This window comes from Bactrocera dorsalis, chromosome 4, assembly GCF_023373825.1.
Source record: "Bactrocera dorsalis isolate Fly_Bdor chromosome 4, ASM2337382v1, whole genome shotgun sequence".
NCBI classification, from domain to species: domain Eukaryota; kingdom Metazoa; phylum Arthropoda; class Insecta; order Diptera; family Tephritidae; genus Bactrocera; species Bactrocera dorsalis.
Window position 1 is genome coordinate 23,475,026 of NC_064306.1, and position 16,334 is coordinate 23,491,359.

The following is a 16,334-nucleotide window of genomic DNA, read 5'->3' on the forward strand; positions in this document are numbered from 1 at the left end:
AACTCAGTCTTATTACTTTCCGGACAAACCCTGTATACTTTTGGCCAGCGTAATGAAAAGTTTTTTTAATTCATTTTGTGGAGTTTCGTTTATGTACTACGGCTTTGTAAGCTGCTAATTGATAAAGTCAGCAAGGATCAAACAGTTTCTGTCAAATTATTGCAGACCTTCGTATGTGATGTGAGAGCTCACATTAAATCATCTCTGCTCTGTTAAAATTCCTTAATACATGCATGTGAGAAGGTTAAATTAGGTTAGGTAAATCTGGTAGGTCTATAAGCTATTCATAGACCAGTCATCCTTTAAAATGCCTGTGCTTGACGCGTATTTTAACAGACAGTGCCGCCTCACTATCGATACCTCCTCCACTGTATCATAATCCCAGATGCTTACAGCGTTGTCTTGCTAATGCGGCACAGTAGCACAAAAGATCCATTGTTTTCCTAGTGCCCTGCTCTAGACATTTCCTACAGTCTTTTCGAATTCTCAGCTCCATGTGATGTGAGAAACTAACACATGACTTTTCTTATACACCCTGTTCAGAAGGTATCGAAAATTCTTCATTTAAATCTCCGCTCTCTTAGCTCACACTTTCTGATATTCATATTTATAATGATGGAAAAGTGTGCTGAAAGTGAAATGGTCTTTCTTTTGTTAGTAAAAAGGTCAAAAAATGCAGTGCTGCTAACAGAAAGTCTTTTCCGGTTTTTTCCGGTAATACCTTTATGATAACAAAGGACTTCAGAAGTCAGCAGAGAGACTCTGAGAACATGGGATGACAAGCATTTCACATACAATTAAATTTCACTTTATTTAGCGTAATTTTAAGAGTACATGAAATATTACATGTTTTGTTAACTTAGTAAGTTACTTACACATATTTTTTCGAAGTATCGAATAATATATAACATTTAGCGCACACAACAAAATACAACTCACTTTTACATTAAATTGCATCCGTTAACACTACACAATGTAAAATTTACACAAATTCGTTTGCCAGTGTATGAATGCGATTAATAAAGTAAGGGGCCATTAGTCCATTGTAAGTGCACCGATTCACCTACATAATTGCGTAATTGTCGTTTGTGGCACCACATTTGAAAATAACCACGCCATCTTGTAGAGATGCATTTGATTTAGCAAACCTTTTGGTAAGTAAGTCACACACAAACACACAGCAGCTCTATTTCATATTATGCACACGCCACATGCCACATGCCACACGCACATTCCTATGCAAATTCCTTCGAATGCATACTTCTTGAGCCCAGCCCAGCAAATGCCTTGCAATCCTTTTGATTTTATTTGTTCCTAGCATTAACTAGTTGCATGCACTTTCCTAGATTTAAAGCAACTTCTTACAACTTCTTACCACTTGCATTTTTCTCCATTGATGTGTGTTCTTCCAATGCTATAACGAATTGGAATTCTTTAGTTCGTTTTTCAGTTTTTAATTAGAGTGGTCTTCTTTTCGAAATAATTTAGATGACCATTATTTGTTGTTTAATTTTTAAATATAGGACAGAGTGTTAGATGAGCAAACAGTGAATAGTGTCACAATCAAAACTAGACAAAATTTAGCGCTACAAAAGTATAATTAAGTATGAAGCGGAACTATCATCGAAACATTGAGTAATGAACAAATGTACTTGACATATTGTTATAAGTAGCGAACACTCACTTATACAACTGCTACATGCATATGTTGCAACACCTATAGAAACATATACATACATATATGTACCCCGCATTTAACTTATTGAGTACCCATTTTGTAAATTTACGTTAAAGTTATTTACATTATATACCTACAATATATATACATATATCGATATCTGACTACATACTTCTGTATGTAGCTTCTTGCTTAGATACCATAGTTAAACACATAACCTTAAATAAATTGTGTATTATATATGTAATTCCTTCCTGCCAATGTAATTTCTGTATCAGCTGTTGTAGAAGAAATCGCTTTTATTTTTTTCCACATTTTACTCACATTTGCGCTCTTGATAATTTCCGCCAGATGCTGGAGCTGCAGGATGCCTCGAGACATCCCTCGCAGGAATCCTTAACCGGTGCCGATGCTGGTCATTTACATCCTGGTCACGCGTATCACAATGGTCATCATCGTCGTTCGCCAAGTTTAAGGTGAGTGCAATATTCTCGCTTTTTAAACCGAAAATATTCGCTAATATGCCTAATGTCTATACAATAAGATACTTACTCAATAAAAAATAATATTAATTAAAATTGAAAAAATTTTACTGCATTAGACATAACGGATCTCCATTGGCCAGATCTCCAAGTCCTAGACGGCGAGGCCATCAATACATACATCATGATATTGGGTTCTCCGATACCGTATCTAATGTTGTAGAGATGGTCAAGGAGACCCGTCATCCTAGGCACGGATATGGACATCCGCGTTATCCAAGAGGTATTCAAATAAAATATTTATAATATCTATATATTTTGTTTGTATTTTCAAATATGCCGTTAATATACACTTTGAATAACACGTTTTTTAAATACAATTAGCTTACAGTTATATAACATCCTAAATTGCCGATGATATCATATATTTGTGTGTTCATACATAACTACATAACTGTATGATTATTTTTTGGATACGGTTTTTGTAGTTCTACATTTAAGTGGAAGTTATTTGTGTTATGATAGATGGCTTTGTGTTACAAGTATGACAAAATTTTGAATTCTTGTTACTTTATGATATACTCGTACATATGAATGTATAATAAAACACATTTAGATGTTACTCAAGGGTCACTCACATATATGTAATTACAGACGCAGCCGAAAGTAAACACCCATTGTTAATATTCTCACAAATTCTCTAACAAAAAGCTCACTTTATTTTCGGAAATTTTTTCAAAAAAGTTGTTTCTGCCTTACCCAGAGTTTTTTACGGCGTAGAAGTACAGATCTAAGCTTGAAAATGCTAGAAACGGGAACAAATCCTACGCGTTAAATATACCGTTTGACTTTTCTAAAAAGTTCAGGAAATAAAATATATTTGCATGTTGAAAGTTTGAAATGAACAGCAAAGTTTGAATATCACATGCCACAAACAAACTTAATCTGTATTTTACTTTAAAACTTATAGTCCTGATTATTTTCAATTTATTGACTCATAACACAGCCCGACAAAATTAAAAAAAAAAAAACTTTTGCTTCTTTAAATTTATCAACTGATTCTAGTTAATTTGGACGCGCTGAATTCAAATCTGTAATCAGTTTGTCTCTATCAGCTCCAGTTTTCATGATATAGCTTTTTTATACCCTCCACTTAACTTATGACCTGAAAAAACATTTCGCCAAAAAAAATGTTTACCTTAAATTTTTTTAGTTCAAATATTTTTTTCTTTTCATAAATATTATTTTTATTATTTTACCTTCCAGTCAACTTATAGGTATCAAACCGGTTCGCTTAAGATATGCTAATTTAACTTAGTAACTCATTTACTGGATGGTATATAAAATTCGGTACAAGCAGTTTCCGAAAATATTATTTTTTGTGTAGTTGCTAGCTGATTGACGGAAATATTATTTGTATAATATTATTGAGACCGTTATTTTTTCTTATTGCGCTCCAGTTCTATATCGGAAGTTATTTGCTTATAAGAAGTGGTTTATTGCAGTTGGCAAAGTTTATTAAAAAGTGTTGATCTAAATAGAAATGACATCCAATAGAAGACGGTGTAAAAATTACGTTGACACATTTCGTTACATTTGTGGAGAATACACCTTTAAAGAAAACATAAGACCTATTTCGGAATTTGTTAAAAAATCGTATTTTGATAGCTCTGGAGTTGATCTTGGTGATCAAGATAAAAGTTGGGCTTCACACATTGATTGCACACAATGTGTAAATTTGCGACAGTGGACTCAAGGAAAACGAAATAGACTTAAGTTTGGTGTGCCGATGGTTTGGAGAGAGCCCAGAAATCAATTGGTCCACTGTTACTTCTGTTTAGTGAGTATTGCTGGTATTAATAGGAAAAATCGAAATAAATGGCAGTATTCCGATTTACCGTCAGCATGCCGTCCAATTCTCCATTCCGAAGATGTTCTCATTCCAAAACTGAATGATTCTCCAGAGCCGAGTTCGGCCAGTAATGATCTAAATGACTGCGACAGTGTTTTCAAAGACACAGAAACTATTCCTCAATGTTTTAATCAATGCGAGTTGAATAACTTAATTCGAGATTTAGTTTTATCAAAAGAAGCGTCCGAAGTGTTAGCTTCGAGGTTAAATGATAAGAAATTGTTAGAACGTGGAACAAAAATAACTTTTTACCGCACCAGGGACAAAACTTTTTTAACATTTTCTACTAAGGAAGGCAATCTGGTGTTTTTTAATAATATAAATGGTCTTATGCAGGAAATGGGGCTATCCAAGTATCTACCTAGCGATTGGCGTCTCTTCGTGGACAGTTCCAAGAGACGTTTGAAGTGCGTCTTATTGCACAATGGCAATGTGTATGCATCAATTCCAATTGCGCACTCCACAACAATGAAATAAGAATATAAACAGATTGTATTAGTGATGAAAAAGATAAAATACCAAAACCACAAATAGATCAGTTGTGTTGATCTTAAAATGGTCAATTTTCTTCTTGGACAACTGAGTGTTTATACTAAGTTCCCTTGCTTTTTGTGTCTCTGGGATAGCAGATCCAAGCAAAAAATTGGCGGCAAAAATATAGGCCTACGAGAGAAAAAATGATTGTTGGCGATAAAAATATTGTATATTAAGCTTTAGTTCTACGTGAATAGATCGTCCTACAACCGTTGCACATCTATTTTGGTAATTTAAGCGAAGAACAAGGAGAAAGGTTTCACCAAGATAACACAATTATGGAGAATCGGTAAGAGGGAAGGTGGGATACACATATGATGGCAGACTACTGTTGGAATTTGCAAAGAGACTCTGATTCGGCTGTTCATTCCAGATTGTCTCTTAAAAGACGCTTTACATTCTGTAACTAGAATTATATATGTATACATATATACTCGTATACTATATATTATATTTTTAATGCTTTGTGAGAATTTTTTTTTTATTTTAATAGATTTGTATGAAACAGTTTTACTTCTTTTTATTTTTTTATATTCCTTACTTTTTAAATACTTAAAAAATTTGGGCATTTTTTTGTTGAAAAAAAAAAAATTGGAAAAAAAATTTTGGGTAAAAAATTGTTTTCCGAAAAACTGTTTTTTTTTTTGGCAACTACTATAGCTGTAAATAAGAAATTTTGATTAAACAATTTTTTGAAAAAACTGACAGACGGTCATAATTGGAGGGTATAAAAAAGTTATATCACGAAGGCTGAGAGAGCTATAGCTGATAGAGACAAACTGATTACAGATTTGAATTCAGCGCACCCAAATTAACTAGAATCAGTTGATAAATTCAAAGAAGCAAATTTAGTGTTGGCCTGTGTAATTAATGTTTTTGTTTAATGGACTACTATATCGCTTACAATTCCGATTGCGATTGGTTTCTCGCATTCGTGAAATTTTTTTGGATGTGTTTACATCTTTGCACAATAGACCAAAGGTCGCGGTGCATTCCTCAACTTCATTCATCTTTGCTTTGCTTCCGTCTTCGAAAAGTTTTTGTGAGTTAGCAATTGTTGAAGAACTACAGTTATTTTCTCAAAAATAAATTCAGTAAGAAAGAATATATCCACCCTGATATATTACCAATTTTTTCCTTTTTAATTTAGGTATCTATGAGTAGATATTGATTGTAAACCAAAAAAAAAATGTGTCATCTGCGATGACTAGAAGAGCCAAACTGCAAGATTTTAAAAATATTTTGAATTTAATTTAAAATTTTATATTGAGAGAAGTTACCCAAAGAAGCGAATCAGTTTTCTCAAATAATATGTAAATAATATTAACAGTATAAATTGTGACAAAAAAATACCCGGAAATTTTAAATAAAACGAAAAATATTTAATTTTTTATCATAATTTATTTTGTCGCGTTCAAAGTTATCCCCACCAGATAGAATAGATAGAATACGAGTACACTTATGCCATTGAGTTTTTCAAACCTCGTAACACTTTTTGGTATAACCTTCAACTCTTTCATCGAATTTTGTCTTATCTCTTTGTATTCATTGCGTTTTTGGTTTCATATTCGATCACAATCGTACTATTTTGAAAAAAAATCAGCTGTATCTGGAAGAATCGAGAAGAACGTGTTTCATACCCAAAATATCCACCAAAATCATTCGAACGGATTCTTGGGAGATGTCGAGCTCCCTTGCCATCTCTCTAACATTTGTCTGACGATTTTTAAGCGCCATATCCCTCACTTTTTAATATGTAATTTCAATAGTTAAAGAGGTCGTCCAGAACGAGACATGTCTTCAACGACCTTTCGACCGTTTTTCCAACATTCGCAACGATTCTGCGCACGAAATTTGGATAGAAATACAAAATTTGTTATTAATCCTTTGTTCAATATTTTTATCCATTGTGAAAGTTGCAACGCACTACTGACGTCTACCGTCGTTTAATTGTGACCCTCGGGAAAATCACTGATTTTCGAGATTTTTTTTAATGTTGAAATTAACTAATCGATTTTTTATAAATAAACATTCATGACGAATGCAAATTGATTATTTTATGTTTAGTTATTGGGTGTATAATAGTTAACTAAATTGTTGAAATGACACGTAAAAAAAAAGGTCCTGCACGATGGCCACGATTGCGACCGCAATTTTGTCTAAAACAAAATTTTTATTAATCTGCTGGAATATCGTTATCGCGCTAAGGAAGCTTTTTTTGTATTTTTTTTTTTTTTGAAATTTGATAAAAAGTATTGATTTTTATATAGGAAGATTTAAAAAAAATAAAAGCTTAGACAGCACGACAGCGAATGACGTTAAAAATGTTATCTCCAAATTGGAACTAGATATCAACAAAACTCTTCTATTGAAAGTTGAAACCGAGTTTAAAGATTGAAGTTGGAAAATCCCTACTCTGTTCCCTGTTTTACAAGAAACTCTGTAGCGACCGTAACAATTTGAATTTGGATTACAAATTTGGGAGTATGTATACTATCCCATAATGCAACAAAAAAATTGCAAAATTTGATATTTCGAAAATTTTACACTGAGACGATCCCTTAAGCACCTGCTGTAAACGATTTGGAATAGTAATTAAGAACAGTCCTACCAACTAAGCAAAATATATTCTTTTGAAATTTCGTTCACCAGGGGAGTTTAAAATATAATTTCAGGGTACTTTTTTGTCACAATATATATTTTTATACACGTTAAACATGTTATCAAGTGTGCATTTCAATATTTAATAGTAAAATAAAATGTCTTATTTTTTATTGGAAATTGTATGTTAAACTCTATCATAACCGAATATCTCCCAAATTATGCAATTTTTTTTTACAAGAAAAAGCATGATAAGTGTTTTCAAAATAAAATTACTCATCTGAAAATGCATAAATAAATGTTTACTCCACATTTATGGTACATTTTAGTACACATAGAAACTCATCTACATATATTTAAGAAACAGTAACAAAAAGACTTACTAAATTTATCAGTTCAAACACACCTCATTTTCAATTTATATACTCTTAAAACAAAAATAAAAAAATTGCTTATCAGCAAACTCCTATGCAATTTCTAATTTCTTCAGATCCGAACTCCCAAACATGTTCATTCATACATATATAAATTTATTTTCATGATTTGTTGAAACAAAAACAATACCCGACCAAAAAATTGAAAGTTAGGACTTATTGATTCAATATAAAAACAACAAAATACGTTATCTTCGGTTGTGCCGAAGCTAGAATATCCTTCCCAATTACAAAAGTTTCTATGCAAGAACATGGTTTCATATACATGCCAAAGTGAGCCTGATCTCAACAATTGCTTTGGATAAAATTCATGCGAAATTTCGTGCAGACATTTTGCTAAAGATAGTTTTCATTACTTCAGCTTGATTCCGATCGCAGTCCAAGCACTAATACAAATGGCTTATATAGGGTTCGAAAAAGTCTTTTCGTATTTTGTCAATAGATGTCGTTGTGGTCGTATATCTCTAGTAGTACCAATCACATTGTGTCAACCATATAGTGTTGGAAAGGTGAGATTTAAGCTTCATTTAACAAAAATTAAATTCGAGGAAGTTGAAAAAAAGTTACAACTGTTCAAAAATGAGTGAAAATAAAGAAGCAATTCACCAAATTTTGAAATTTTTGTATTAAAAGGGATGCAAGCCACCAATGAAATTTGTGAAGTTTACGGATATAACGCTATCAGTTCGTATAGCACAACAATGGTTCACTCGCTTCCGTTCTGGAAATTTCGAGGTGAAAGATGCACCTCGCTCTGGTTGACCTATCGTTGAAAAAGTCGATGAAATTATGGAAAAGATTGACCAGGACCGTCACATAAGCAGCCATGACATTGCTAAGGAGCTTAAAATTCATCATCATATGGTTTTGAACAATTTAAAAAAGGCTGGCTACAAAACGAAGTTCGATGATTGGATACCACATTGAGTGTCTGTGAAAATTTTAATGGACTAAATTAACATCTGCGATTCTTTGCTGAAACGAAATGAAATCGAACCATTTCTGAAGCGAATGGTAACAGGAGACGAAAAATAGGGACCAAGCGTGGTGAAGCTCAACAAATAGTGGTAAAGCCAGGATTGACGCCTCGAAAGGTTATGTTGGATTTGTGGTGGAATTGAAAAGGAGTCTTCCACTCAAGCCTGGACGAACGATTGATTCTACATTTTACTCTCAACGACTGATTTGATTAAAGCAAGCAATCGAAAGAAATAATAGCCAGAACTAATTAACAGAAAGGGTTTCGTCTTTCATCAGGACAACGCTAGACCAAACACATCTTTGATGACTCAGCAAAAACTGGGAGAGCTTGCCTGGGATGCTTCGAAACATTCACCATATAGCCTTGAATCAACATAGTACTCACTTAATGGAGTAAAGTGTGCTTAAAGAGAAGCCCGTCAAAATTACTTGTCGCAAGCCATAAAAGTTTTATACTGATGGAATAATGCGGAAAAATGGCAAACAGTGGTCGACCAAAATGATACAAATTTGGTTCATAAAAGTACATTATAAAAAAAAAAAATAAGTTGAAATTTGATTAGAAATACGAAAAGACTTTTTCAACTACCCAATATTTCGAATTTCATACAATTGAAATTTTCGAAAGAATGACAAATGTGTTTTGTAAATAAGTTGGCTGCAAAATTGTATTTAAAAATAACTTAGTATATTCCTTTGTGACAATAAAATATTGATTTAATTTACACGCTGATAATCAATATTAAGTATATGGGGTCTAAGGCAACTTTCTCCCCGATTTTATTCTTTTTTTGCTCAAAGATAAACATTAAATGTAAAAACGCGCTCTCTCAATTTCGTTAAGACTAATCACATATTGATCGATACTCGTATATGCCGATAAAGTTCTTTATTTACTTATACATATGTACGTACATAGAAACATGTGGGGTAAGGGTATTAACCCGATTCAGCCCATTTTCGACATAGTATTTTCAGAAAATGATTTTTTCGATTTTCAGTAATACATATACATATATACATATATCAGATATTGACTGATGTTTTCAATAAAAAGTTATCAATAAGAACTGGTGTCCACATATTCGGTATCTGGTGGCATGAACTGTGCGATTTGAAGAATTTTTGGTCATAAGGTGGCCTACAGGTATCTTAAACGAAAAAATCGTAATGCAGCAATCAATTTCCTAAAAAAACTATGAAACGGGATTTTTTTCAGTAATTGGAAAAAAATAATGAGGCGGAAGAACTTCTTGTTGCAAACAAAAGCTCATGCGTGGAATACCTTTTTAGCGATGTGTGAGGACCTATATTTTAGAGTATCAAGAAAAAAATATAATAGATTTTCTTACCCAACCTAAGTTGCAATAGTATAACAAAAAAAAGGTAAACAGTGGTTGCACCGTAGCTATAATGCCCTTCATTGGTTTAAGTTCTTCTTACAGGAGCTTGATTCCCACGGTTTAGTTCGTACTGCAGCTCCATGCTATAATGGTCCTAACCAACAATTTCTTCGCAAATTGTACTCCTTAAACTGAGTGACTGATGGTCAGACTGACGGACTTGGCTAAATCGACTCAGTTCGTCCCGCGAACCATTTATATAATTTTTTTAAGGGTCTGCGATATTATTCTGGGTGTTACAAGCTTCGTGGTAAAATTAATTTACGCTGTTGAGGGTATAAAAAACACTTAATAAACGTGTCTCCAAACATATCGCTGATAAATAATTGTCTGCTGCATACAGTGAATCAATAAAGTTTACATACACCTAGTTCTATTAATCTACGACACAAAAATGAAAAAAAGTTTACATACACTAATAAATATTTGTATAAATCAAAAGTAATTACAATAGTTTTAGATTTATTTATTTTTTTACCTTCATTTTGTTGCAGTTTTTGTCCCCAAACGACGACGTATGCTCCCCACTAAATTTCTATTATTATTATTTAGGGATATTTTGACCCACTAAGTCGATAAGGCAGTTTCTAGGCACTCTGTTTCATGAAATTCGATGTTTACGAATACGATTTTCCAATAAATTCCAGACATGTTGTAATAGGGTTAATGTCTGGTGGTTGCAGGGTATATGGAGTTATTTTTATTCACTTACAAGATACGTGGCAAGGCTTGTACGGCCACTTTTGGCTCGTTATCTGTTTTAAATTGATTTTGCTGTTATTAACAGCCGATTTAAGCACACATCTATATACATCTTTTGAAATATATATAAAAAACAATATAACAAATTCTCCATTAGTCTGTAAGAATTAATGTTCATAGACTTAAATAAATAAATAAATAAATAAAATATATTCATATTTAAACAAGTATGTAAATGTGTTGTAGGTTAATAGAACTAGGTTTATGTGAACTTTATTGAGTTATTGTATACTTTCGAAGTTATGTTACAAAAACAGATATGGTACATCCCAAGTTATTCAATAAGTTTTGTCGTTCAGTATAATCTCTCTGAACACTACTATACTTACTTCAACGATCCTGTAGTCTGTGGATCCCATCCTTGAAGTGAGAATCTGGAAGGTCTGAAGTGAGAATCTGGAAGGCTTCAACAGCCATTATGACCTCTTCATTTGGTGAAAAACACTTGCCACGCATACATTTTTTGAGTTCTGGAAACAAATAGAAGTCGCTGGGGGCCAAATTTGGTGAATACGGTGGATGCAACAATTCGAACTTTAATTCATGGATTTTAGCCATTGTCAAAATGCTCTTGTGACACGGTGCATTGTCCTAATGAAAAAGGATTTTTTCTTTTGCAAACTGGGTATTTTTCACGAATTTTTTCCTTCAATAGGTCCAAAAGATTGCAATAATATTCGGAATTAATTGTTTTACCAGTTTGCAAGTAATCAGCAAACAAAATTCCTCTCGCATCCCAAAAAACAGATGACATAAACTTCTTGCCCGATTTCCGGTCACGAACTCGTTTCGAAGCCGAACAACCAGGTTCACACCACTCTTTAGCCTCTTGTTTTGAAACTGGATCATGGTGATAGACCCAAGTCTCATCCATAGTGATGAATCCAGTCACAAACTCCACTTTATCCTTTTTAAAACGCTCAAAATGTTGCTGAGAAAGTCGCATTCGAATGTGTTTTTGTTCCATTGTTAGCGAATGCGGCACCCATTGTGCATACAGATTTCTAAAACCCAAAATTTCACTTAAAATATGACTCACACTGCCTAATGAGATATGTAGAGCCTCTACTAAATCTCTCGTAGTCAATCGACGATCTTTCAAAACCATATCTTGTATTTTGGCTATGATTTCTGGTGTTGATGCGCTTTTTAGATGTCCTTCCATGGATCGTCTTCAAGGCTTGTACGGCCTTTTTCAAAATTCAGCAACCCATCTTTTGCTGTTTTAATTGTAGATGAACAATCATTATACACATTAACAATTGTTCGTGAATTTCTTTTAGTGCTACACCTTCCAAAAATAAGAATTTTTTCACTGAACCACATTAAATTTTTTCCATTATAAAAAACACTGTGACACGGCAACACTAAATGGCTTGTAAACAAAGAATGAATTGACAGATTAAAATTAAAGTTCACATAAGTTCATATGAAGATTGTGTTAGTAGCAACGCCCTTTCTTATCGAACGATAAAACTTATTGAACAAACTGGTACGTACTGAGCTCGAAACTATACTGAAAATATAAACGGTTACATAAATCTGGTTTACGGATAAATATTCGGCTAGTTCGAAATTAATAATGATTTATTTGAAAACAAAATTCCCAAGTCAATTACTTCGAATATTCAATGCATAATTCTAATAACATTATATACTGCTTCCAAAAAAGCATGTAATAAACCATAGATGATCTGTGGTTTTTGTCGAAAAATCATTGTCAAATATCACACACCAATATATGTACATATACTCTTTATACACAAGCGTGGAATATACATACATGTATATAGTTTTTTTACAGTAATTACCATATTTTTCCAAATTTCTAAAACTTCTGTAATCGCATGAACTAAAGCGATTGGTGCAGAAATCTTACACACATTCATACAATGGTTAGTTTCTAGCATCACCTGATTTGTTAATGTTCTAGAGTTTTTGTTCAAACATATAAATATACTGTTATTTTCATGGCTAATACAATTTCCTTAATAATTTACAATCCAAGTTCTTAAATGTATAGTAATTTGTGCATATATATTTATTGATTATTTATAACAAATATATTTATATTATTATTTCGATGATTTTAATGTAAATGATATGAAATGAGATTTGATAAAAAACCCCTGTGTATTGTTGTTGTATAGGTTCATGGTCAGCATCGACAAGTCCGGCCCGTTCGCCCTCGCCTTCTCGTTATGGTGGCCATTATTCGCGCAGTAGGCGTACAGAACTGCCTTTTCCCACATATGGGACAACAAGTCTATGTCAAAGATCACGTTCGCCGAGTCCCGCTCGACTTCAGGAGATGCGTGAACGAGATAGACTTGGTTATGGGATTGATATGGGTACAAAAACAAAAAATAAACAAAAAAACATAATGTGTTTTATTTCAAAATTTTTGAAAAAACAATTAAACAACAAATAGCAAAGCAAATTGATGACTTAAAACTAAAAAAAAAAATACTACACATATTAATATAATTTAACAACCGTTCTCTCATTCATCGCATCTTCTCATCTGTTGCGTTTGTCTACAGTCTTTCATGTTTTTACTCGTCATATGCGTGCATAAAATAGCATACATACTAACAGCTAGCACCTAAAAACACCAACTATACATAGTTAATACATAATTGTATATATGTATACTATATGGACAAAAGTACACAACCTACAGTTATTCTTCTTCACTCACAAACATGTACCTACAGATATACATACATACGTACCCATGTAATTGTAATCGTCCTCTAACACCAGCAGCCATTAAAGAATATACTATGCCATCTTAACTTCCTAACCTATACTTTAACGCAAAACTACAACACATACATACATATGTACATATGTGTACAAAACCATCACCGTTTACTCATAAACATTTTCTGTATATATACGAATATATGTATGTATGTACTATATATGGTTATGATTGAATGAATGATGTGGTCAGTGTGATTTTGAATAATTAATGTGTGTTACCTCATTTTTGACAAATATATTTTAAGCATTATTAATACATACAAACATATGTCATTTCAGCTCAAACTCATTGCCTCGTAGCAATTAGGCTACAAACAAATCTAAAGACTATAGAATATAGTATATTAATTATTGCTAACTTATTGACGATCGATCCTCAGTTTTCACACAAGTTATTTGGCGGTTATATTAAAAAAAAAACTAATTACAGAATTTCAGAAGATTGTCAACCTTTTTGGGGGAGTTTTTAATACAAATTTACAATTTATGCGTTAGAACTTTAAACTCTCAGACCGTGAAGTGACAAGTTATTATTCAGTTAGTATTGATAAATTTGACTTTTCCCTATTATTTTGTTGTTGTCACGAATTATGATTAAATCATAGTTAGCTTTCAGCTGTTCAGTTAAATCTCGAAAAAACAAGAAATTACTAGATGCGATATTATTATAGGCATTCGCTTTTCGTCATATTATATATCTTCAAAACCTTCAGTAGTAGAAATTCCATATACTTTCGTACTTTCTACAAAGTTGAAATCGACAGTGCTTCCAGAAACTAAGAAAATTTTTTATACGCAAAATAAATACGAAACTTCTTATTTCCCCGCCATTTTCACGTGCCCATTTTGTTGCTGTAATCATACGATATTTTCATGCGATATCAGAGGCGCACCAGGAGACATTTTATGCATGTACCGATTTTATGATAAAACACTTGCCTTTGCATATTTGGTTTTTGTATTCATACCATAACGAAATCTTTGATTTTTTTACCGTTCATATGTAAATTATCTGCAATATAAAATATCTAAATGTTTCACTTTGATGTAATTTTCATATTCCATGGTTTTGGGTTCTTATCCACACAACATAACTACATTACATAACATAAGCGACTAATTCCAATATGAACAACTATTTTCTAAGCCATAGTAACTTTGAATTTTTTGCTATTATTAATTATTTATAAAAATTTATTTTAACGCAATTATTTCATATTAGGTGGTACTCATGTTCAGTACAGTTACCCAACGCTGGCATCGCGACGTGCTGGCATGGGTCGACGTCTACCACCGACACCAAGTAAACCATCAACACTACAGCTGAAGCCAACCAATATTAATTTTCCAAAACTTAACGCAAGTCCAACACATGTAAGTCATAAGATAGTACTAATCTAATATTACTATTAGTATACGAGTATCTACAAATATAATCGTTAAATACCACAGTTTGAGAAATGTATCTCAGACTTGAGGGAAATTAGACAAAAGGGGTAATTTTTTATTCGTTAAAAATAACTCAACTAACCCCTACGTTGACGCTTTCTATACTAACATTTTTAGAGGAAAGATTTAATTGTTTAGTGTTATAAGGATTTGAATAATTATTTCACCGTAGCAAATCTACACTCTCTCCGGCGAACCTAGGCTAAATTTTATTCTTAAATTGGTTATGGATCCTTCCTAAAAGGCCAACGATGTAAACGCAAGGTGAAATAAAAAAAGGACCTAAAAATCATCTGCGAAGACTATTGATTAAAGAATAAAATAATGTACTACGATTTTGCAGTACAAACAGTTATCTACCAAAAATGTCCTGGCAGCATGAGTCTAACTGTTATAGTTACGTCACAATAAATGTTTTTTTTTATTAAAAAAATTGATCTGTTAATAAATTATAAAATGATGAGAAACGCAAGCATAAAAGCCACGATATGAGAACTAAGAAAGTAAAATTAACCTCAAAAACCTCTAAATCGGTTAGTGTTAAAGGTTTCCTTAGGGTATACTGAGGCTAATATGTAATAGAGAAAGAATAGAAAATATTTCTATCTTGCATGCAGTGTTAATGTACTATATATATTTTTATTGCCATTTGAAGTTAATATTTTTCTATTTTAAGACACATCACTCGACACCCCATAGTGTTCATTCTTTGCCACACCACCGTGATCTGCTGCGGGATCGTGCGATGTACCGCGACCTGTATAGCAGTAGAGAACGCGATCGTGATCGAGAGCGATATCGAGATCACCTTCGCGACTACGATATGCGGTATGAGTATCGGGATCATGAACGTGAACTCTATGAGAGAGAGCGTGATCGTCAAAGGGATTTCGAAAGAGAAAGGTTAGTAAATAATTTAAAACTCAAAGCGAAGGGAAAGAAAGCTATATGCTTGATACTTTCGAAAATAAACCAGTAAAGCGTTTCTAAGTAAAACGGGCAAATATTTTTTCTTTATTTATGAGCACTCGTCGCGATAAAGCCTTCGTAACTCACACGTCGGTGGCCATGTGACCATGCATTAAAATATATTCGAGGTTTATAGATGCGACCATTGCATAACTTTCTACTCCATATCAACAGTGGTAGAAGAAAAACTTTGAAGCATATATACGAATCACATTAGGTTCAAATTACTAGGGTTCATGAAAAAGAAGATTGTAGACAGAGCAAAAAAGGAAACACAGAATCTGATTCTTCTTATTCTTTCTTGGCATAGACACCGCTTACGCGCTTATAGCCGAATTTACAACAGTGCACCATTTGTTA

At 32.9% G+C, this 16,334-nt stretch overlaps 1 protein-coding gene across 21 annotated transcripts in view; it reads left to right on the forward strand.

Annotated features, from left to right (window-relative positions):
- Nucleotides 1–16,334, forward strand: part of LOC105233065 (voltage-dependent calcium channel type A subunit alpha-1) — a 183,804-nt gene that overhangs the window by 156,496 nt on the left and 10,974 nt on the right. For 19 of the 21 annotated variants that reach the window (XM_049454287.1, XM_049454286.1, XM_049454288.1 and 16 more), the window contains 5 exons: nucleotides 2,030–2,154; nucleotides 2,280–2,443; nucleotides 12,938–13,138; nucleotides 14,779–14,930; nucleotides 15,682–15,908. In XM_049454287.1, coding sequence (XP_049310244.1) covers nucleotides 2,030–2,154; nucleotides 2,280–2,443; nucleotides 12,938–13,138; nucleotides 14,779–14,930; nucleotides 15,682–15,908 — 869 coding nt within the window. The remainder of the gene's footprint in view (nucleotides 1–2,029; nucleotides 2,155–2,279; nucleotides 2,444–12,937; nucleotides 13,139–14,778; nucleotides 14,931–15,681; nucleotides 15,909–16,334) is intronic. The other 2 variants (XM_049454295.1, XM_049454303.1) reach the window with 1 other exon arrangement.